The sequence below is a fragment of the Hippopotamus amphibius genome, chromosome 13, assembly GCF_030028045.1.
Source record: "Hippopotamus amphibius kiboko isolate mHipAmp2 chromosome 13, mHipAmp2.hap2, whole genome shotgun sequence".
In the NCBI taxonomy this organism is placed as follows: domain Eukaryota; kingdom Metazoa; phylum Chordata; class Mammalia; order Artiodactyla; family Hippopotamidae; genus Hippopotamus; species Hippopotamus amphibius.
Genome location: NC_080198.1, coordinates 34,640,618 through 34,665,143, shown reverse-complemented (window position 1 = coordinate 34,665,143; position 24,526 = coordinate 34,640,618). Strand labels below are relative to the sequence as shown.

The 24,526-nt window shown below is 46.8% G+C and overlaps 1 protein-coding gene across 6 annotated transcripts in view; it reads left to right on the top strand.

Annotated features, from left to right (window-relative positions):
* The window catches only part of CACNA1D (calcium voltage-gated channel subunit alpha1 D), a 309,818-nt gene that overhangs the window by 5,775 nt on the left and 279,517 nt on the right, over positions 1–24,526 (top strand). For all 6 annotated transcript variants that reach the window (XM_057705786.1, XM_057705785.1, XM_057705783.1 and 3 more), the window contains one exon: positions 338–443. In XM_057705786.1, coding sequence (XP_057561769.1) covers positions 338–443 — 106 coding nt within the window. The remainder of the gene's footprint in view (positions 1–337; positions 444–24,526) is intronic.

Sequence of the window (24,526 nt, the reverse complement as noted above, 5' to 3'; positions counted from 1 at the left end):
TGTGAAAACAACACGAAGCAGAAACCTGGTTCACACAGTGTGCTAATTGGATGTACTTTTAGGTTTTCATATAAAATGTCCAACAGAAGAATGAGTGTAATGTGATCCTTGCAACAGAAGAAAAGGACGTGGAGAGGTCATTTGATAGGAAGATCTGCTGTGGACCACTGACAATTACTCCTGCTGGAAACCTCGTAGTCACAGCAGTCAGTTGGATAAGGATTTGTGTGTAAAATTTTCATTTAAAAAGCAATGCAAAAGTGGTGTGATCGGGAGTGTGATGAGAGAGATGGTTTGTGTTGGCATAACACATATATACCTTAACAAAAATTTTCAGACCATTTGACATATTTATATTATTGGCTATTTTTGCCAATTGTGTGGCCTTAGCTATTTACATCCCATTCCCTGAAGATGATTCTAATTCAACAAATCATAACTTGGTAAGTGTCCATAGAGTTGCTGCTTGTCCTGATGTGTGCCTGTCGTTTACCTCTGTACTGAAGCTGGCAGCTGGCTCTCTGGGTGGTTGAAATTTACAGCTATGCATATAATGTTTCATGGAGCTTTGCAACAGTGGTGGTTTTTTTGTTTTTTTGTGTTTGTTTTTGACCTGTATTCTCAAATTTATACTGAATGAAAGTGTTTAAAGTCATGAATCTTGTATAAATAGATGTGGAACTTTTCATGGAAGAGGTTTGTAGCAGATTTAAAAATAACTTTTCTCTCCATATAGGCTTTTTTCTGTCTACCATTCTTCTCCTGGTAATGTTAGCTTTTTTTTTTAAATCCAGTGTTATTTGGGAGTTGTGGGTACTTTCGTTAATTTTTCTGGTAAGTAGAGAGTTATCACAGATTTTGTACATGAATTATTAATTTTTACAGAAGTAGAACACAACAAAACTAATCCACACAGATCATAATTTGGGGAATATACAGTAGGTTATCGAAGTTCCTCCACTTAGTCCTATGAAATGCTCCAAGGTAAAAAGATTCTATGGTGAAATAAATTGGGATACTTCCATAGACTTTACTGCTCTCTTAAAGATTTATAGTGCACATTAACTCAGTAAAAGCTCCAGGAAAGTCTGTAGTTAAAAAACCAGCTTCGTTTTGTTTAACTCAGCTAGTCCCTAAAAGTAATTGGTCATGGATTCTTTAAACATTTTTTTGGCAGAGTGCATCAGAGTGTTTCATGGAACTTCCTTTGGGAAAGGTTGATATAGTTTTAAAAAAAGCACTGAAGAGCACTGGAGTGGGACAAGGAGTTGTCCCACTGGGCTGTCAACTGGCTGTATTTTGGGGCATTTCCCAGACCCTTTCTGCCTTGCCACTTACCCACCTGTCAATTCGGGGGATCGGATGAGAAGATCACCAGGGTTGTTTTTAACCTCTGACATCCTGTCATCTTTCCTTGATGATTCAGAAGCCATTTCAGGATTTTTCTGGTGCTGCAGCATCCTCTTTGCAAGGATCAGTCCTTCATGACTGGAGGCGATTCAGAAAGGAGGTGAATGAGGGTCTGGTCCTGGATAACAGGAAATTCTCTCTGTTGTTTTGCTTTCCCCTCTTTTAGCTGGTTCCGTTTGTTTTTTGGTTTCTCATGTTGAAGCTGTGTTTTAGTAGGGCTACATGTTCTTAGCTGAGTATTGTAAAGGGGAAACTAGTGTGGGGAGAGCTCTGCCAGGGTCTGTAGATGTTGACATTATGCTCTTATGATTTTAGACTTCATGGTTTGTGTACAGGATTTCATGTTACATTTAAAATGTGAGGTATATTTCAGATATAGTTTGATGTCTCTTCGTATTTGGGCTTTTGTAGTCTGATATGTGGGGAATTTTAAAAAATTTTGGATACTGCTACTGAAAGTACAACTGTAAATGGAAGTTGGATACACATATAAAGACTTACTGTTAGTATATATTTATACTGTGCTAGAGATGACTTGTGTGACTTTGGATATTTTAAATAACTTCTGATTTGGTTGTAGGCATGTGACTCTAGACAATCATTTCAAAGGAAAAGCAGAAGTAGTGAAAAGCCCCCATCAGTGGGGCTAGATCATCACAGTCTAGGCCACAGATGGTGTCAGCCTTGTTACCAAATTTAACAACGTGGATGGTGACCCAGTTTGTTGCTTTTTGTAGCTCAAGAGAACATGATTAAACAAACTTAGAAAATAAATACCTTTCAGAAAGGCAGATTAATTCAGATCAATGGAATAATTAATGTAGTTGCATGTGTAAGTCAATTAATATTCTGATTTTTTTCCCCAGGAAAATTCAGGGCACTAATATAAGTACTGTCAGACCATTTGGGTTTCTCAGCAATAAGTGAGGAAATAATCTATAGGAAATGGATGAGTCTCTCTTCCTCCCCCTGGCAGTCCCTCCCCAGTGGAGCTTTTCTCGATAATTCTTAACACTGGTCTTTCGTGGGTGGGAGGGGGCAGTGTGTTCGTTTGGCAAGCCTTTTTGAAAAACCAGCATGTATTTCTGTGACCTCTTAATATTCTGAAACTTATAGCATTGAAGTTTGTGTCTTGTGTTCTCTTGGTCACATGGCCAGATGCGTTTAATCTCTGTCTAACTCTTTCAATAATTCCTTTCCCACTGTGGGAAGATCTTTGCGGATTTCCCCCTGACTCTTAGCAAGGTCCCATGCCATGTCAGTCCTCATGCCAGGGAGCTGTTTTTGTTTGTTTGTTTGTTTATTTATACATTTGGCCCAATTTGTGCCCAAGTGATTGCTCTATTTTTGGGATTGGTTTAGAGGCAGCTGAACGAAGCTTATTTTTCATCTGTAGTAAATACCTTTCAGTTAACGTGAATGGCGAAACAAAGGGCAGAGACCCATATGGATTGCAAAGCTATATGTGTCAGGGAGCTGGTGGTTTCCTTTGCCTCCAAGCTCTGTCGGGAATGTGAATGTTGAGCACTTAGCGTACGATTCAGGGCCAGCTTTGTGGAAGATGTTTCTGCCTGTTACAGGTAGTTTGTAGTGAAACTACTACTTTTGTTGGATAAGAAATGCAGCTATCGCCCTTGGTCCAATGTGCTTTTTGGTCTGGGTTGTACGTAACTGAACCATCTTTGGGGATTTGGAGACGACCTTGGGGGTAGCAAGTTTTCCCAGGGTTAGATTTAAAAAAAAAAAAAAAAGTATAAACAATCTCAAGTTTCTGTGCAGCTTTCATTTGTGGACTTACAGGGACTAGTGGAGGCTGCAGCCATGGAAACGGTGCAACTCAGTTCCCACAGCAATCTTCCTCCTAGATCAGTCAGTAGCAGGGTTTCCTCAGTTCCACTTATTGAAAGCGTATATCATTTATTTAATGTTCTTCTTAGCACGGGGCGGGGAGCAGGCAGTGCTTCTTCATGGAGTGTCAGAGTGGGGGTGAAAATGCTTTATTTCGCTTCCCAAACTTCAGTTTCTCGTGAGCAGACTGACGGAACGCTTTGGTCTTGGCATCCTGTTCCTGGAACTCGCCCCCCTCTCCCCCCCCCCCCCGCCCCCTGCCCCGCCCCAGGCTGCCGTTCAGTTCTCTGTAGCACTGAACAGCTTCAAATTAGAACCGTCCGAAGAGGGTGCCTACCTGCCAGCCCTGACCTTCCTTGATGCCTGCAGCCACCGAGGGTGGGGTGCGTGGCCCAGGCCACGCTGTCCGTTTACCAGGTGCGCAGTAAATGCTCGTGAGACTCTACGAGGTTTAGTAAGTCTTTGACCCACTTTTTGCCCCCTTTCTCATCTCGCCTTTGTGCTTTTAGACTGCTGCCACTTGGTCTCTGTAAAGCCCCTCCCATCTTCCCCTTCCTCTCCATCCACTTTGCGGTCGATGGCTTTTGCTAGAGGAGGGATTCTGAGGCTTCAGGGGCGACCCACTGTCCGAGGGAAGGTCCTCCTTGGTCTGCTGACCTTTTCTGGTTCACTCTCTGCAGCGCTCCTTCATGCCCTACCCCACTCTCCCCCGCGTTAGTCCACCAGCCTTTCCTAAACACTCCTCCCTACTCTTGTCCAACTCCTGGTCTTTTCTGCATCCGCAATACCTCCTCCTCCCCTGCCACCCCTTCATCCCTGTCACGGTCCTTAGAGGTGTTCAGAAATAATCTCAAAGGATGTCTTCTGTGAAGCCTTTTCTGACCCTGATTAGAAGTAACTGCTCTTATCTGAACCGCTCCCCTGGCACTTTGCATATAAAACACTCTATACATACTTATTTCTCTACACGTCTTATCTTTATCTTATCAAGCCTCTTCAGAATACAACTCACAGTGAATCATCTTGGAACCCTCACAGCACCGAGCCTGGCGGTGTGGAGATGTTCAGAAATGGGGGTTGTTGAGGACCGTTGAATGAATCCTCTCAGGAGAAGCTCCCCACCTGGTCTTTCCTCTGAGCCATACTCAGGATTTCCTTGTGTGGCAGCTCCCTCTGTAGACTCCTTTGAGGTCCCTGGTCAGGGAGTGGGTGGGAAGTTCCAAGGGTTTACTCCTGAAGTTTTCTGAGCCGCAGTCTTGTACATTTTGTGCCCCGGCTCCAGGGTTCGGAGTAGCAGAGTGGCGGGAGCCTCTGTGGAAAGCCGTGCTGGTTGGGGATTCTTGTCAGAGGGACCAGATGCCTTATGTGGGCCAGGAACGCTGCGGGACAACCTACTTTGATTGCATTCTCTCCTCCATGGCCGAGATCCCCCTGCAGTGTTTCCTGTGCTTAGAAAGCAAGTTCATTGGCTCTGCATGGTCCATAGTTTAGCATCTCACATACTGAGTGGTGTGAATTGAAATGCCTGAAACACAGTGTCATAACTTGGCTCCTTGGGCTTTGCCTAGAAGGTGGCTTCTAGTTCCGTACCTGATCTCCATGGCTTTGCTCTGTTGTCTCTCTGTTTGAATTGCACGTTTATTTCTCCATGCCTAAGTTCCGTTTTGCTAGGACAGCTCGTGTGCTGCCCTCTGTTCAGCCTTCTCTGATCTGTGTCCCCACTTTCCACCCCACCTGCCTATGTGCAAGTAGTACTTGCTTTCCTCTTTGCAGATATTCGCCTCTTTTCCAACTTATTCTATACCTGCCGTGTGAAGTGGCTTGGTGTGTGGGGTGCAGTTCTGCACGTGGGTGCTGGGCTCTGACAGCCGCGCTCTTTGGCTGACAAGCTGAGTGACTTTGGATGAAAGTAGCATATGCTGAGGCCGGAGTCTGACTGGTCTCTCTGGTGTTGTGAACTTAACCCAGCTTAACCCAGTGCGGGCGCACAGTAGGCACATCAGGAAATGCATGTGGAATGAGTGGGTCCATAAATGAATGACCATGTGGGGCTCCACGGCATGTCCTTATAGATCAGTAGTTAATTTTCAACAATTGGCTAATGATTAATGTTTGCTCAAGAGGCTGACTTTCATTGTCCAGTATTAATGAGAATCCCAGGAAACACCTGTCCGAGTTTGCCTTGAATTTCAAGATTGTATCTTTCTCGGCAGATTTAACTCTTTATATCTGAAGCAGGAGAGAAGAAAGACCAGTGCTTGATGCTTTTTTGAATCCCTGCCTCATAAGCTGGCTTCTGTGTTCTGTGCTGTGTGTGAGCCATGTGTGAGTGGTTGTACTTGGGTGGGTGTGTGAGTGTCACATTTCATGTAAAGGTTGGGGAGGGGCGCAGCAAAATGACCAGAATAGACGGACTTGTGTAGTAACGCTTAACCCAAAACTGGTTTCCTGATCATAATGGTGAACCCATTTATGCCTTGTACAAGTAATTACATCTCTTTTGTCATCTTACCTCATGTTGACAAAGAACAAGTTACCCAGACTGATCTTTTATTGAACAGACTTTGAATATCAGCAGTTCTTCAGAAATCAAACCCAAGTCTTAAAGAATTAGGATTTACTACTATTAAACTTCCTGAAGAAGAATTCGCAAAGGGTCCTTACTCTTTTGGTTTGTTAAAAAGCAGGTCTCATTGTTTTATAGACAGACCTCGAGCACTGGAACTTCCCTGCTTAGACCCTTTAAAAATGAGCCTGTCTTGGAGTGAGGATATATTGGTGTATTGTCTGGAACTTGTTGGATTACAAGTTGCAGAAACACAAATGGGCTTAGTTGGGGGAAAAAAGAGTGTGTGTGTGTGTTTGTAATTTATTAACTTAGCTAACTGAAAAGTCCAAAGGGTAGAAACTGTTATCAGACACAGCTGGAAAGGGGGCTTAAAAGAGGGTCTCAGGATCCCACCCTGTACCCCAGCCCTCCCGCCTCCCAGGCACAGTCTGACTGGCCCCCAGTGGGTCTCCCTCACATACCGCCTGAAATGTGCATCCCGTCAGCCCACTTTCGGGAGGGTCTCTGGGGAGATGTGTTCTTGCCTTCACCTCAGCTCAGGTTCAACATTTTAAAAATGATTGTGTGAGAAACAGGAGACCCCTGTAGCAGATTCATGGGTAGTTTCCTTTCTTAACCTTCCCCATCAGCATTTAATTTTTAACTGTCTGCAAAACGTGAGAAGTACCTGATGCAGAGGTGTCAACTTGCCCAGCAGTAGTGACACTTGTCTTGTTAACTACTGGCGGTGGGGGGGGGGGGGGGGATTCAGAACAGACCCTCAGCTGCTCCTCTCCGAGGGAAGTCCCTCAAGAAACTGCAGAGGCTTGGCAATGCTGCTGGCTGAGCAGAGTGTTACGCTTGCTTGCTTGGACCATGTGCCACGGGAAGCGAGGTCCGTGGGTGTCCTTGCCCTGCTGGGTGGCCGTGGGGGTTGGCAGGTCATTGCGGGATAGACGTGAGCCTCCTATGTGCTCACACTCCTGGGGCCCTCTGCCATCAGCACTGTCGGACGTGTCCCTCAGTCCTGTTCTCCCATGTGATCAAAAGGAGGAAAGTGCCAGGTGTCTTCCTTTTTTAATTCAGGTGAGATTGGTATTCTCACAGCTGGGGTTCTTGTGGGCAGTGAGGTGTTTGGCTGGGCAGGCAGAGCTGGCGCTGGGAGGTGGGGAGGAGGACACAGTGAGAAAAGCTGAAGTTGGGGTTGGAGGAGAAACTGTCTGAGCGAGGAACTGTCCTCTGTCTCTGTGTGTGTGCGTGAGAGCCGGGGGAGGGTGTCGTGGGTGGATGGACCAATGGGTATTTTTGACACGCACCTTGTGGCATGAAGCCTTCTTCTGGAGATTTTAACTAAGCAGGGCCCCAGACACTGCCCAGGCTGGGGAAGATGGCTTTCTTCTCCAGAACTTCAAAGCAGTTATTTCTGTTTCTTTCTTTTCCTCCTCCCTACTGGCTGAGTGATAAATTTAGAAATCACCTGTTGAAATTACTGAATGAGTGACCATGAGGGTCAGGCTGAAGCGAACTGAGGGGCTGACCTGAGGGAGGGAAGGCCAGCTGCAGACCACTCAGGGAAGATGTGGCTGGCATGTGGACCCTGCCTGGGAAGGAAGGAGGAGGTGTCCTTGGTCAGCTTGGCCTGGGGATTCAAAGCAGGCTGGGTATGAGGCTCATGCTTTCCGCGCCTTGGTCATCTTCTGAGGGCCCCACCCTGCCTCCCTTCCCTGCAACCGTGGGGAAGTCTAGCGCGGCATACTCACAGATATTTTTGCAGTGCTGTAAGGACCCTTGTTTATAAGACAGGAAGTCGAGGCACCATCGTTCAACAAATATTTATTGAGACCTGCTCAGCCAAGCATACCAGACTCCTGTGTCCTGACTTCTAGCTGGTGCTGCTGCGGGCTTACTGTGCCTGGTCGCCCTTTCATAAGGAAAACCCACAACACGGGGTCAGAGGAAGGTCTTCTTTGTTTTTCATATTTTGCATTCTTACAATAAATCATCATTTGAATTTATACAAATAATACACAAACACATTCTTCTAAACTATTAAAACAATACAGATAAAGTGTCGTTCTCCTTTTACCTACCCAGCTCCTTCTAATCACAGTCATCAGTTTCAGAATTGTTTCTCACTGTGGTATACCGGATATGTATATCACCTGTGCATTTTAAAATATATCTATACAGTTTGGGTGTTTTAAATTTTATGCAAGTGGAAGCAGAGTGAATGTATTCTAAGGCTTCCTTTTTTTTCCCATTTAATGTGTCTTACAGATCTTTCCATATCTGTGTGTAGAGAGCTGACAACTCCTTAGAGTTGCCGCAAAATATTCCACGTATGTTCCATGGTTTATTTAATTGTTCTCTTTCTGATGAGCAATCAGCTTAGTTTCTAAAGTTTTTCTATTTCAAACAATGCTGCATTGAATATCCTTGTATGTGCTCTTTGTATGTACAAGTAAACAGTTCTCTGGGGTAAGTCCTTAGAAGTGAACTCTCTGGGTGGGAGGACAGTGCATTTTAATTCCATACTTAACTGCTACATTGGCTTCCACTAAGCCCATATCGATTTACGCTCCTACCCCCACAGCTCCTTGAGATCAGCTGTCTTTTAACTCTGGTGAGTGACCTCATTTGTTCCTTATCTTAGGCCATGGGAAAGGAAATCGTGGGGGGAGGGTACAGCCTCTCTCTTGGATGTCCCGTGGGCACCCAGAGCGTCTGGTTAGAGCAGAAAGTCCTGGAACCCTGAGCACCAGACTTGTCATCCCTTTTGAACCACAGACTCAGATGAAAGGCACCAAGGCTTATTATTCTTTCCCTCACTTTGGATGCCGGGCACTTGGGGACCGTGCTTCTTTCAAGGGAAATATTCATTCCAGGTAGCTAACAGATAAGTCCCTAATGCAAAAACTGAGTCTCAGTTTTGGAGTGTTTTTTTTGCTACAGTTGAGTTCTAAGGTGAATTCGTCCATTATGTTCCTTTTAGTTGCAGAAGGAAAATATGTCACCTGGTATGTTTGTGCTGTCCCATGGTCTTTTGATTATTAATTATTCTATTTTCACATGCGATAGAACTTCGCTGTTGTTATGGTATTTACTATAGGGTTTGTACCCCCTCCTACTTCCAAAGGCTCTGAGGTAGCTTAGAAAATGGAAGTTGATGAAAGATGGGGCAACCGGGAATCAAAACAAAAAAGCAGACTTGCCCAGGTGCACAAGGGGAACGGATTGCTAACACCTGGGCACTGAACTGGCCGTTAGGCTTTCCAGCAGTGATGGCGAAAGGGAGTACTTCTAACTTACAGGGTTTTTATCCTCTCAACAATGGGAAGCAGCCTCATTCATTGAGAGAGGCACTTTCTAGGAAGCAGATCCAAGCAGGGACCTACAGCATGGGTCCTTGTACAAGGTACTGTTGGGGCATGGAAAGCCCTGTCTTCGCTGTGCTTTTGTTAATGAGAAATAAATGCCCTTCAAGCAGATGGTCTCTGGATTCAGGGTTCCTGACCGGTTAGGGCACAGCGTTTAACTGTGGCATACTGGAGGCACTTCTGTATTCTATAACAGTTTTGCTTCTGGTTATATAAATTACTGCAGAACTAAAGCTGGGAAGATGAAAAAAAAGAGTAGTTTAAAGCAGCTATCACTTAATCATACATAAAGTACTTTTTGGAGCATTTATTATGTGTAAAATATATTGCATTAAACACATTCAGTTACTGTCTTCACTTGGTTTAGGTCAGAGTACAAAAGGAGAGTATGTATTAATGCAAAGAACCCCTCCCAAGCCCTCATTTTGGAAGAGATGTGGTGTTATTATTTTACTCTAATGTGAACTAAAGAAGTGACCAATGTTTTTAAAAGAAGACATCGTTGAATGTTCTTCAGTAAATAGATAACAATGGGGTATAATGAAACTGTTCATGTTTAAATGACTCCTTTAAAATTGTACAAAAACAGCTTGAATGAGTAAATGGTTGAAACGTTGCCCTTTTAATACCAGTAATTAGTCTCTTCGTCCTTTTTTTTAAGATAATGCAAACGTGTGCTTCTCTTTGGGTGTTCACAAATTCTGAATTATTGAAATATAAATTAATGGTGAATCTATCTAAAGCTCTTTTCAGAATTTTTACCTGGTGGGAGCGAAATGAAAGCATCTAAAGTTCTAAATTAGAATGTAGGGAAGTGGTGACACCCAGCAAGAATTTGGTGAAAGAGAGGTGTTTGAGAAATCTTTTTCTAGCCCCATGGGGTTGCAACTAGTTTGGTCGAGGCAGAGAAAGCTTTGGCACTATTTGAGGTTGGTCAGCTGAGTAAGCTACCCGATAATCATTAAAGACAGGGGGTGGGGGTTGAGGGTGGGGACTCGTAGGTTAGATGCTGGTTCTGATTTACCCTGGATGGTACTGAATGCGAATCGCAGACCCAGTGAGGTTGGGATTGGGAAGGACCCCAGAGACCTTCAGGTGGACGTGTTTCTTCTTCAGACCCAGCAGTCGACTTGCTCAGGGTCACACAGTGAGAGAGGTGCCAAGTGGGGTCTTAGGCCAGGGCTTCTGTCTCCGGGTCTGTTTCCTTCCCACCCTCTCCGTTACAGCCCCGAATCCAGGCTGAAGTCAGGCATTTGCCATCTGACCGGCGGGTCTGCAGATGCCAGGGGCACGTGTGACATCTGGAAAATCAGATGACAGAAGAATGTCTCTTCAAAGCAAGCGGGGCATTCAGCCGACTTTATAGTTATCTCCTCGGGTCCTTTATCTTCCGTAAGATGGTTTGATCATTCCTCCCGCCCCTGTTTTACTTCATAAATTATTCTCTTACTTTCTTCACGCCTGTTAACATGCAGGAATCGTTTGGCCAGGGACGGCCTCATTATCTTCTGGAAAGAGTCGGGGCACTGGCCGGGGGGTGTCGGAGGGCAGGAGGGAGTCAGCAGGCCTGTTGACCAATGTCTGGGTCTTTCCTCAGTCATCGGGTTCTGGCGTGGCTGGCATCCCCTGTCTTTTTGGCCATAACTGGAGGCACAGAGAAAATTGCCTTTGTTACTAGCTCACGGCTGACATCTACTGAGCTAGGTGGGCTTCGTGTGTATAATCTCCTTAGTTCTCCTTTAACCCTCACCGTGAAGGCACGAGGAAGAGGCTACTGAAATCCTTGTTTTGCAGGTGAGGAAAAAGGGCTGGGAGTGGTCAGATTGCTTACACGAGGCCACGGGGCCCAGTAATGGGCAGGACCTGGGTCCACATGCGGGCGTTCTGACGTCAGAGCACGCACTCCACCACCAGGCCGTGCAGACAAGCCAGGCCTGCCAGGCTGCTGCTGCCTAAACCCCGGGCAGCACGGTGCAGCGCGGGGCAGGCCGCAGGGCAGAGCGACGGCAGGACCTCCAGGTGGGTCTCTGCGCAGGCTTCATCATGGCCTGGTTTCGGTTAGGGCTCGGAACCCGGGTTCAAGGACTGGCACAGAAACTCCTCCCAGAGGATGCCTCCCGTCGCCCAGAGGCGTTGCCGGGTGGGGTGGGGTTGTGGCTGGAGAGAATCAGGGCAGCCCTCTGCCCATCTTCTGAAGTGCCTTGTGAACTAGCCACTGAAAATGGGAGTTGGAGAAGTTTAAATTTGGGCATTAAGTCGATTTTTTGGCATTTTAAGTCCTTGAAAAGTGTTAGGCGTGAAGCAAACGTGCGGGGCTCTTGTGCTTGGGATGCTTGTAGGCGCGAGCCGTTCGGGCCGTGGGCTCCAAGTCACACACGCCTGCAGTTCCGCGCCTGTGGGGGCCAGCTGCTCCTCCTTGCCTGGGCTGCTCCTTTTCTGTAAGTGAGGAGATGAAGCAGCTGGCGGGGTCAGCGTGGGGCCTGGCTCCTAGGAGACGTGGAGTCCCTGGGTTCACTGTTGCTGGGGCCCAGGGGACACATCCTGAAGCCTCCACGCAGCCCTGGGAGGTAGGGATTGCTGTCCTTGGCTTTACAGGCGAGGAACCTGGGCTGGAGAGGACGGACCGCTTGCTCCCACTCCCGTGAGGGAAAGACAGAATGGTCATTGGATGAGGGTGGGACCCCTCCAGCCACACCAGGCAAGTTTCCCGGACGGTTTGCTGGGCTAGGGGTTTGCTTTCCAAAGCCATTTTACGGAAGATGTTTTCACCAGACTGACCCATACCATCTGTCCCCTGAAGAGTCTGAGACGTAGCTGTCAGAGAGGGTGTGGGGGGGGCCCTGGTGAGGTAGTGACGGAAAGTTACCCGCCCTCGACCTGGACTGCACCCCATCTTTGCTTAGACAACAGGCAAGGGCTGTTGATTTCCCTCGGGACACCGAGGAACGGCTGGGGTGGGTGAGCGATCAGGCTCTGATTCCCACAGCTGGGAAGCCTGAAGCCCCCCCCCCCCCCGCCCCAGAGCGAGGCTTGGCGGCGTCCCTGCTGACGGCTTCCTCAGCGACTTGGGAATCCACTTGACCAGCTGTGTCTTGTTTCAGCTCGGCCCAGGTGGGAGACCCTGGCCGTTTCTTGATTTAAATATGACTCAGGAGAGGAAAGAAAACAAGTGCTAAGGAGCAGAACAGAAGTCCGGGGAGTTCTGGCCTGATTGCTGCGCTCTCAGAAGGGAAGGTGGGGCGATTCCTAGAATCCGGGTAGTGGAGTCACCGCTAGTGGCGTGAGCTGCCAGCACAGCCTTTGATGTGCCCTCCCTGCGACCTCGTGAGTCCTGCTCGCAGGTTACAGAGCAGGCCCCTGGGCCTGGGCCGTGAAATGACCCCCTCCCCCCCAGGACCAAACAGCCAGGACGTGGCCGAGGTAGGATGCCTCGGGGCCCTTCCCGTCACGTGCTGTGGGCTTCTTGGGGGGCCTCCCTGCAGGGGTTCTGCTGGGAGACCGAGGCTCACAGAGAGGACGTGACTTGCCAGACCTAGGGCTCCCCAGGACCCGGGAAATTGTTCGTCTCGGCCACGTGACCTCCGTTTCCTCACCTGTAAGATGGGAGTCATGGTGATCATACTGTCCCACGTCGTTGAGACGATGAAAAGGGATTTTGTAAGGGGACCCTCTGCACAACAAGTGCTGCGTCATCAGTTTCCTTACATGGCAAGCCTGGCTTTTAGGGCTTGCCCTGATCTGACTCCCTCCCTCCCTCCATTTCAGACTGCGTTATCCTATCCTTTGGAGAGCAGAGACTCTGGAGGAAATAGATCTGGACCTGGGTCCCAAGGTTTGCCGCGCACTGGCTTTGTGACTGAACCACTTAAGTTACCTTTCTTGGCCTTCGTTTCCTCATCTGTAAAAGTGGGTTAATCATGCGTGTCTCACCTTTACCAGGGGGTCTTTGAGGAGTGAATCAAACGATGTGTGGGTGAGCCCCAGTTCCCCAAGGACATTATTTAATCAGGCAGTCATGATCTGGGGGGGTGGGGTGGGGTGGGAGGGGAGTCTCTGATCTCCCGGGGATGTTCACGTTCCGCGGAGCCTGAGTGTTGGGGGAACCTCCTTTCCCTCAGCCCTGGACGTGCTGTAGGGTTTTAAAATCAGCCCGCTTCGCCTGTTAAGTCCCCCAGTTCTCTCACGAGCGTGGCATTTCTAGGCCCTAGGAGTTTAGTTGCCCTTTTCCTTCGTGTGGCCCCGTCTGTGAAGGTAGGAGGGGAGCGTGCCCCTTCCCTTCGCCGGGGCGGGGTGGGGTGGGGGGGGTGCCTCGTCGTATCTCCTGGCCAGAGGCTGGGGGTCCTGATGTGTCGTCTCGACTCCTTCCCAACCTGGTGGTTTGTGAGCTGACGCCGGGTGCCTTCCCTGGGCAGCTTCACGGACTGGCCCCAGGTGGGAGCAGCCCTGTCCCCTGAGCCACACGCTTGCTTGTGTTTGGTCTTACGCTCTTTTCTCATTTCCACCAAGAGTGGGAACTTGTTGTGGGCAGGGGCCCGCCTGCCCTCGTCTGCGTCCTCCTCGGCTCCTGGCGTGGGGTGTTTGTAAAAGATGGACCCTTTACTGACGCGTCACTGTGTCTACATCAGGTGCTCTGAGGTTGCCTTATTGCTTTGACTGCTTTCGTAATATGACTGATGGTCTCTCTTTGCAAGCTGGGAGCAGAACCCTGGGGAGAGGGACGTAGGGATGGAGGGGCAGTGACAGTAGGACAGAGAGGGAGACACAGAGATGGGGGAGAGGGGGAGAGACAAGGTGGGGGGGGGGAGAGAGACTCCCTTAGGGAGAGACTGTGATTGCTTAATGAAAACATTGGAACCTACAAAACCAAAACACAGCGAGCTCTTCAAAGCAGTTATTCTGAAGCCGCACCCTTGCCCCAGTGATGCAGGAACGCTTGTTTTCGGAATTGCTTTCAGAGCCAATTTCTACTTTTCATTTTTCTTTGCTTCTGGAGAGAAATGGGGTGATCCAGGTTGATCACTGGCCTTATCCACTAGCCTTTTCCGAAAGAAATTCTTGAGTATTTGTAAGGAAGTCAAATCTGTCTTCAAAGAGAGCCGCGTTCTCTTATCTTTGAGGCTGAGAGGCGTGTGTCCCGGGATCTGGAGAAGGTCTTCACTGGCATCTCAGAGCTGCTCTGAGGGGTGGCAGTCTTCCCAGCACCATGTGGCCTGCTTCCCAAGCTTCCTCCTTTGAAGGGAACAACACTTGTTTATATGATTCTGGCGTGTTGATTAAATAAAACAGCCTTCCTACTTTGTAGTCACACTTCCCTAAGTCCGCAGTCTCATCTGGCCTGACTTCTCCAGGTGCCAAGAATCCATCCACCTAAGCTTTCCCCTTTAGCCACTGGCCCCAGGAACACTGTCAGGTGAGGTGTTTTACTCCCGGCTGTGGCCTGGCTTTTAAAGGCCTCCCTCATTCTTGGTGAGGCAGACTTTCCTGTTACCCCCGAGTCAGGGGATTCAGATGTGGGCTTCTCGGGAGTGGGGATACCTGCCTGACCCCCTACTGGGACTCGAGGGTCCTGGGTACAGATGTAACTGCACCATCCACTGCTGTTGTGCTGGTGCTTTACACAAGCAGACAGAATTGCTTCAGTTCCCAGGAGGGCTCCTTGGGCTTGACTTAGAAGAATACGTGAGTTTCTTCATTTCTTCTTCTCTTGCCTTTTAAAAAAATGTACTTTTGATCTCAGTTAGTTAGACTTTTTAATCTTAGCTACAGCAAAGAGAGCTCTACCCTTGCTGTATGTAAAGCATGCAAGACGATGGAAACTGCTTTAAAAATAGCCCTCGTTTATAAGCGGGGTGTCTTCGACTGAAGTCATGTTCTGTGCAGGTTCAGGTGGTCACCACTGGCACCTGGCATTGGGATCTGGGGCCAATAAATAACAGAATTAATTGGTCTCCACTAAGTAGATGGGATGAAGGCATGCACATTCTTTTTTTTTTTAACAGCCTTATTGAGATATAATTCACATACCATACAATTCACCATTTTGGATTATACAATTCAGTGGTTTTTATTACATTCAGAGTCATGCAACATCATCAAAGCCAATCTTAGAACATTTTCATTACCCTGAAAAGAAACCCCACGTGCATTAGCCATCACTCCCTATTTCCCTCTAACCCTCCCTCCCTTCCCGAGCCCTAGGCAACCACTAATCTACTTTCTGTCTCCATGGATTTTCCTATTTTGGACATTTTATATAAATTAAATTATATAATATGTGCTCTATCAAGTCTGGCTTCTTTCATAATGTCTTCAAGATTCATTCATGTCGTAGCCTGTATCTGTACTTCCTTTCCTTTTGGGGCTGAATAATATTCCATTGTGTGGATAGGTCACATTTTCTGTATCCCTTCGTCAATTGATGGACATTTGGGTTGTTTCCATTTTTTGGCTATTATGAATACTGCTTTGAACATTCAGGTACAAGTTTTTGTGTGAACTTATGTTCTCGGTTCTCTTAGAGTATACACCTAGGAGTAGAATTTGCTGGGTCATATGGTAACGTTAACATTTCAAGGAACTGCCAAACTGTTTCCCAAAGCAGCGGCACCATTTTACATTCCCACCAGTAGCATGTGACGATTCCAGTTTCTGCACATCTTTCCTGACACCTGTTAATGTATACCTTTTGGGTTCTAGCCATCTTAGGATGTGAAGTAGTGTCTCATTACAGATTTGCATTTCTCATGACTAATGATGTTGAGCTTCTTTCCTTGTGCTCATTAGCCATTTGTATGTGTTCTTTAGAGAAATGCATATTCAGATCATTTGCCCGTTTTAAAAATTGGGTTGTTCTTTTATTATTGAGTTGTAAGAATTCTTTATATATTCTGGATACCAGTGCCTCATCAGATACGTGCTTTGCAAACATTTTCTCCCCTTCTGTGGGTTGTCTCTTCATTTTCTTGACGGTGTCCTTCGAGCACAAAAGTTTGACGTCTTGACCAAGTGGCATGTGCATTCTTAGAATCTTACAGCTGGATAGGGCCTTTGTGGTTGCCTGTTCTAAATCTCTTGTCTTAGAGATGGCATGCCCTGTGGTCCAGCGAGTAGGTACCTTCCTCAAGGTCACAGGCTAAAAACGTCAGGACTAGAGTTTAACCTCTGGGAAGCCTCAGTTTCATCCCCACTGTTTCTGAAGGTGGGAAGTTTAGGTGAGCAGGGAAAGAGTTGGCAGCTTTGAAGCATTCTTATCTTCCTGGAAGCACACAGACTCCAAACTCAGCTCTCCTTATAAATGGACTGACCCCTCCCCAGAATTCATTTGTTTTTAAGTAGAGGAGGGCCCTGTCACATTTGTTCCTTTCTCTGGGAGGGCGCAGTCTATGAGAGACTCGCGTAGATCAGTGCTGTCAGGGGTGGTCGTTTAGTCACCTGTAGCTATGAGAACTTAAGTTAAAATTAACTCATATTTAAAATTTATTTTCTCAGTCACACAAGCCTCATTTGCATTGTTCAGTATCCGTATAGGGCTACCATATGGGACAGCACACGCAGGGAACGTTGCCAGCACTGTAGTAAGTGCTGTGGGATGGCGCTGGCCTGGAGACATTTGTGCCCTGTGCACCGGCTTCTGTCTTCACCTCTGGCCCTGGACTCACAGCTTTGGTCCAGCTTCTGTATGTTGCTCTTGCACCTGCCACTCAGACTTCCTATGTATGTAGCTGCCTCTGGGCTTCTTGGCAAGCCCCCTCCTCAGATTAGATGGTCTGTGGGTCCTGCTAGCAGAGACGCTGCTTTTCTGTAGCTTCTGGACTTGGTTGCTAGTAAAGAGAGCAGTGCCTACCCTCACTTGAGCCAATGGATGTGACCTGCAGAAATTGAGCTGAAAGATGCTTGGAGAGGAGTGTGTTCTTTCTTGGAAAGGCTAACTCCCGAAAGTAAATGAATGAATGTATCGATCTGCTCTGTGGACAAGAGGAAGAGGTTGAAGAACTTTGGAGTTTAGTTCTTTTGGCTGCGTTGGTGGATAGCCTTTTGAGTGGGTCCTCCCCTTTAGAGTCAGTCGGTCCCAAGAATTTGCAGGATTCTAAAGGGTCGCTGCAGGGAGGGAGGCAGGAGGAGTCGGAAGTGCGGGGTCCTGAGTCAGTGAATGGCAGATGCTGGCCTTGTCCTGCTTAGTGCCCTCATGGGGGTCTCCTTCATTTTAGGTGCCTGTAATCCTGAGGGTCATCCAAAGCACTGACCCCAAGGTCACCAGGGCTGCACAAAGACTCTCAAAGGAAGTGCTTTATGCGAAAGGATGGAAGACATTGTGGTTGTACCAAGCTGGAGCATTAGAGCAGAAATGAACCGAGAGGATGTCAGAGAGGAGAAGGGATTGAGCCAGGTCACAGCAAGTTAATGGTGGCAAAACGGATGAGAACCTGGGTCCTGTGGCATCTGACCTTATGCATGTACCACATGCCAGGATATAGTTCCTCATTTACACAAGGGACAAACTCAGCGACTTCTTGGAGATGTTGCCCAGGCTGAGACATGAATTAATTTAACCCACATGAGGCACTAGGTCTTGCCTTCAAGCCCTCCTCTGCTGCTTGCCTCATTTGAAAGGATTAAGAAACCTTTCAATTAAGGCGGGATCACCCAGGGTTCTCATTCCTTCTCTACAGCCTATCTCCAGGATCTGTTTTCTGCAGGGAGGTCTGTCCTTGACTTTAAAGAAAGCATTGGGAAACAGAGACTTGTTGTTTTTGAGGTTAGCCTTGTTCACTGGACTCTGAGAGCCTTGAGGGCAAGGCCAGCGTCATCTGTCACCACTTGGAGACAGGCACAGTGTGTTCAGTTAGGGAATATCTGTGGACTTTCCCTTTTACAGGGAAACTCCCCTTTGGATGGGTTTCTGAGGTACGAAGTCCCTTCTCCAGGTAGTCCTGAAACTTTGTCAGTTCTAATTTGAAAATAGTGACCAGAAGAAATGGGATCATTTTTTTCTGTCTGTAGGGAGAGTTGTGCATTTTGACTTTGAACTTTATAAGAGCTGCAGAACTGACATGTTTGTATCGAGAAAGTAAAGGCTACATTTTGCTGAATTGGGCAGTAGGTATTCAGAACCCAACAGGACATGCTGGGTAGAATTCCCAGAGCAGTGAGGGGTAAGCAGGGAACTGTGGAAGGAGTTCCAGGCCATAAACACAGAATATCTCGCTTAATAGTGGAGCTTTTCTGCTTTCTCCTCCAGAGGTGGCAAACAGTTCTTTTCAAAGACAAGCTTAATGACTACTGTGCCAACACACAAAACTACAAGATAAATTTATGTACCAGTTTAGCACTAGAAGTGCAGTTTACAAAAGATCTGCATGGCAATCTTAAAAACAGGTTGAAACATCTTAGGCTCAGCTGGTGTACTTTTAGGTTAGTTATTAGGGACAAGGCTCCAGGGACAAGATCATGGCATGGGGATGTGACTCAGGTCAGAGCACCTGTCCGCCTGGCATTTGAAGCCTCTTTCTGGGTTCATTTTAATTACTGTCGTGTTCAGCTTTCACCAGGACCTGAGTTTCTCTGGTTGGAGCAGAGTAAGTTTTCAGGCTGAATTACTTGGATCATAGCCTTTGTTTTCTTTTTCACATAGCCTGTGGATATCTGGCCTTTTCAGCCAAGGAAAATGGAAATGGTTTTAAACACTCACTTGAGCCATGAATTTCAACCATGTATTAATTTGCTGCTTATTCTTTGATTTTCATATCTTTTGAGAAGTAGTGAAGTGAGACTGGGGCAGGCCTTCAAGGCCCTTTGGAGGTGCCTCAGGGGCCTGGAGCTGGGGGGGTGCAGCCAGGGAGAATGGAACTGTGCCCTCCCACCCGTGTCACCCACAGAACAGCTCCCCTCCCCTTCCCTCCCTCCCTCTCTCTCTTTTTTTAAAAATTTTTTATTTATTTGGTTGCACCAGGTCTTCGTTTGTGGCAGGCCAGCTTCTTAGTTGCAGCTTGCTGGCTCCTTAGTTGCGGCATGTGAACTCTTAGTTGCAGCATGCATGTGGATCTCGTTCCCTGACCAGGCATCGAACCTGGGTCCCCTACATTGGGAGCACGGAGTCTTATCCACTGTGCCACCAGGGAAGTCCCTCTCCCTCCCTTTTACTTTCTCCCTCTCTCCCTTGTGTGTGTGTCTGAGGTTTGCACTTAAGATTTCATTTGGGGAGAGAAGAAGTTTCTGAAATGCCTCTCGTAGACAGAGGAGGGGTTGGTCTGTGTCCTGTCTTCACTTGAGTCAGCGAGGACTCAGGGATGAACATTTAGGGCTTGGCTCTTGTTGTTTCTTCCTCCTAAGACTCAGCCACAGGATAGATGCTGTACGAAGGTCTCAGTTTTGCCTCTAACTCATAGCTGTTACTTAGCTCTTCGGGGCAGCAGAAACAAGAAACCTGGTGTCATGAGTGAGCACAGGCCCTTTAACAAGCGATTTCCGTGTATTGCAGACATCTTGAAAAGTATTCAGTGTTATCCCCATTTTTTTTAATATGACAAAAACCCCCCAAACCCCAGCTAGATCAGAGTATGAACTCATTCCTGTCTTCTTCCAAAATTCTTCTCCTAGGGAGGAAAACATTTAGGGACCACAAGTAGGTAATGGGCCGTATGTAACGTGGTGGCTTTGCAGTGGGACGGGTGGGGAGTACGGTAGGAATAAGCTGAAACTAATGATTAAGTGATCAACAGAGGATTTTGCAGGTTTTTGTTATTTTTCTGCTTTGGGTATAGGTTTTGCTCTGTAAAGCCTGGAGGTGACCTCTTGAATCCCTATATGTTTGGAGCTCTCAGAACATGCCAAGGATCAGCCCAATTCACTGAACGCTGATCGAAGGAGTCAGAAGTCAGTCCCTGAGCGCACAGAGCTCACAGTTCAGTGGGGGACAGATGGCCCTTAGTAAGCCCATGTATTAGGACTCCTCTGGTCCAAGTAAGGGGCCCAGTCGCAGCACAGACTGGATTAAGTCAAAAAGGAATTTATTGGGCCCCATAAGTGACCAGTCCAGAGATAAACCTGGAGCCGTCTCAGGGGCTCAAGTGGTGTCATCAGGATCTGGTTTCTCTCTCCCCGTCCTGCCTCCACTTCCTGTGTGTTGACCCCAATCTCAGACATGCCCTCCCCTTGTAATTGCAGGATGGCTGCCAGAAGTTCCTAGGCATGCCTCCTTCCACCTTCCTTCCAGCAAAAGAGAGGGTGAGAGTCTTTGTCCAGCCCTGCCAGGCAGTCTTGTTTGATCTCATTGGCTCAGGCTGGGTCACGTGCACATCCCGAGCCTGTCACGTGGCTGGGGCATGTGCGGCACTGACTGACTTAAGCCCTGGTCCTGTGAGTCACCCCTGAATCCAGGGTGGAGTCAACTCTACTCTAAGCCTCTGGGCTAAGCAGGGAGAGAAACTGGAGCCTTGTTTGCTGGGGAAAAGTTAACAGGATCAGGCTTGAACTCCAGCCTGAGCCAGCCTCAGGGCAGGCTGAACTTGGGGGCTGTCCTCCCACCTGCTGTACCCGTGGGTCAGAACTTATTCCATGATTAGCAGAGCATCTTGTTACCCTGTGGTTTAGCTGCACCGTGAATTTAGACACTAAACCTTGTCTGCCGTGAGAATGTTTTCCTTGCCGGGGTTGGGAGGGAAAATTTCAGGAGGGCGTTAGGACCTTGACTCTGATAGCGGACATCTTCATGATGGTTTGAGACTCTCAAATGCACACAGGTGAGTAAGGACAGTGGTGAATTGGCACCCCTTCGATCGGCCTCGTTATTCAGATGAGCATGTTTTAATCTTTCTGGGGTTCGAGTAGCAGAGTGGGGAATGGTACGACTTTAGAGATTTTGCAAAGAGACCGGGGTGTATATCTCGACTTCAGGTTCCTCATCTGTAAAATGGTAACCGCCTCAGAACTGTTGTGAGAAATAAACAAAGTGGTGTGAGTAAAGCCCAGGGCCTGCAACATAGTCTGCAGTCCACAGAGGTGGCTGTTCTCATTTCCTAACTTTTCAGATGGGCAGGGCGTGCTGCCAGGTAATCTCTTTGGAGCTTGCTTTAGTGTGACCGTCCTATAAATCCATGAATATCTTTCTTCCACTGCCCACACCTCTCATAGCTGGAGAGATGCTTCTTCACTGGGGATGAGATGCTGGAACGCTCTCGCACATCATAGCCCCCGCCATATACTTCACTGAGTACCTTTGCGTTCATGCTCTCATTTGATCCTCAGAACAGCCCGTGATGAAACAAAGCAGGAATCACAATTCCCATTTTATAGATGAGGAAGCTCATCTATGACTCAAGGGCCTCGTGGTGGGAAAGTGGTAGGACAAGTCCTACTGTCAGGAATCTTCTCAGATATCCTCTGTCCATTGTAGCTTTCTGCTACTCCAGTGTAGATTTGCCTTCCTGATAAAATTCATTGAATTTGTTAGAGATCTACCATAGTTTCAGATGGATTTGACCAGAGAGCCGTATTGTATAGTTCATCAAAATAAAAAGCCTTGAGTTTACCTAGTGAAAAATAAAATTGTCCTTTTACTCCTGTCTTTGTTCATTGGCTTAATTCATCAGGATTGTACTGCAAACCTCTCTTGCCATTAAAGCAAATTAGCTCAATTTGTATTGTTATAAAATGACATAAGTCAACTTTATAACATTTGAAAGTTATAGTCAGTAGCTTCCCAATTAAAACCGGAAAAGCTTGCCTCGCTGAGGTCCAACTCATTTATCTTGGTCAAGGTAGAGATTTCTTGGGGAGGTTGGACTCCTGGGAAAGAGAGTTAAATGCTAAATTCTTAATCTGTTAACAGCCAGTTCATTTCTCCCTAACCACACTCATCAAAGCATTGTGCACCAGCATATTTGCAGTACTGGATAGTGATTATGGTGGCATTATTTGAGAAAAATTGAGGATACCTAGCAGCCCATAGACGGTTGTTAGGATATTATTAATATCATCATATACAGATTCCCCCCGACTTAATGCTGGGGTTATGCCATGGTAAAGCCATCCCTTGTAGGTTGAAAATATCATGTCGAAGATGCATTAAACACACCTAACCTGCCAAACATCGTATCAATAGCTTAGCCTTGCCTACCTTACACATGTTCAGAATGCTTAGATTAGCAAAATCATCTGCCACAAAGCCTATTTTATAATAGAGTGTTGACTAGCTCATGGAGTTTATTGAATACTGTACGGACAGTGAGAAACAGAACAGTTGTCTGGGTACACGTGGTTGTACATGTATTGGTCATTTACCCTCTGGACTGCGTGGCTGACTGGGAGCTGCACTCGCTGCCCCGCCCCACATCAGGAGAGGCTATTTCTAGCCTGGGAAAAGGTCGAAATCCAAAATTTGAAGGATGGTTTGTACTGAATGCCTCTCGCTTTTGCACCATTGTAGAGTTGAACCATCATAACTCGGGGACGTCTGTAGGTCTTTTGGGTTCTCTATTTCAAAATATTTGAAAATGTAGACCAGATGAATCGAGTGCATTGTGCGTGATACATGGATGTGCATTACTGTCTTGTTCACGTGTGAGTGAAGTGGTCACAAAAACCAGAACAAGCAAGATCACCTGGAGCAAGTTTATCCGTTGTTAGGTGGTTTTAGGGTGAGTAATGTCTAGTTGACTGAGGGTTGAAACTAAAGCCAGTTTATTGGGCTTGTGATACGCTAGGAACGGGCTTCTGTAAGGACACATAAGGCCCTAACCCAGATTTCTAGTCTAAAGGTACACAGGTGTCTCTGTGAAGACATCTCCTGTAGTGGAATAGACCAGGCACCTGAGACCAGAGCTCAGATGAACAGCAAATGCGTTTTGGGTGTGCTGTACATATGGTGAGGGGCACAGAGTGCACAAATGTGAACTTTTACATGTACACACCCGGGTAACCACCGTGCCGACCAAGCTGTAGAGCATCTCCGTTGCTCCAAGAGCGTTCCTTTGTGCCCTTGCCCACCTCCGCTTCTTCACAGCTCCACCCAGGGAATCACTATTTTGACTTCTGCTAGAATCAGTTAAGGTTTGCCTGTTCATGAGCTTCATTATAAGTGAAATCCTGCAGTAGGTAGTGTTGTATGTTTGGTTTCTTTCACTCACTATAATGCCAGAAGCACTGGTTTTCTCCAGTCAAGGCTGGCTTGAAAACTCACCTAGAGTAGAAAGGTTTGGAGAAATCTTGGTTTCTACATGTGGGCAACATACATTCTGAGCTAAGAGATGTCCTGGAACGGTCATGAAATGAAATAATATAAAGGCCGAGGAAAGCAGACAGAACCTAAAGAAAAGGACTTTCATGGAATTGGAAGCTTCCGTTGGCACGTCTTTTCTTTACCTGGTGGTGGGAATTCTCCCCCTGGCCTCCACATCTTCCGTGTAGGTACTGAAGAGTCCTGGCTGGTTGGGTCTAACGTGTATAAGATCACGTGATTGATAACATTTGAATGGGCGTGTGATGTGTTGGTAGTCTGTTTCAGCTATTCCTGATCTTGGAGTAATTCCCTCATATGTAATGTGAATGGTTGTAAAAGACCTTGTAGAAAGAGACCTTGTTTGTTTTTTGTTACTTACATTACTTGTCTTAAGAGTCCCTTCTCTTCCCTTGATATCTGTCATTTCCTGCTTTTTTTTTCCTTTTTTTTCGACTGAATAAATCCTGAAGAACCTCTATTTTGTCCAACTGTAGTCCTTTAAAATGGAGAAGCTAGAGTTTCAGCTATGTTTGGAATTACTTTTCAATAATGTTAAATATATATGCAGCAACTTTTTCTTTCCAAAGGTCTTAGAACATTCTGGAAATGTTCTAAGCCAGATCAAACTAAATAACACTTATAACTAAAAGGGAAGAATTGGGTTTGAAGTACAGAATATTTGAAGGGAAATTTAGTTTTATTTAAATTTTGAAACCAATTTTTAATCTTTTTCTTTTATGGTTATTACTTTCTAGGACCTAAGAAAGGTCACATACTCTGTTTACTTTAAAGTTTTAGCTTTTACAGTCAGGTCTTTGGACCCATTTCAAATTTTTTTCCTATGGTATGAGGTAGAGGGCAAGGTTCGTTCCCCCCACTCCCACCCCATGGATATCCAGTTCTTTATTTTATTTATTTAATTTAATTAATTAATTTATTTGGCTGCATTGGGCCTTCGTTGCTGCATGGGCTTTCTCTGGTTGCAGTGATGGGGGCTACTCTCCGTTGCAGTGCACGGGCTTCTCAGTGCAGTGGCTTCTTGTTGCAGAGCACGGGCTCTAGGTGCATGGGCTTCAGTAGTTGTGGCATGTGGGCTCAGTAGTTGTGGCGCACGGGCTTAGTTGCTCC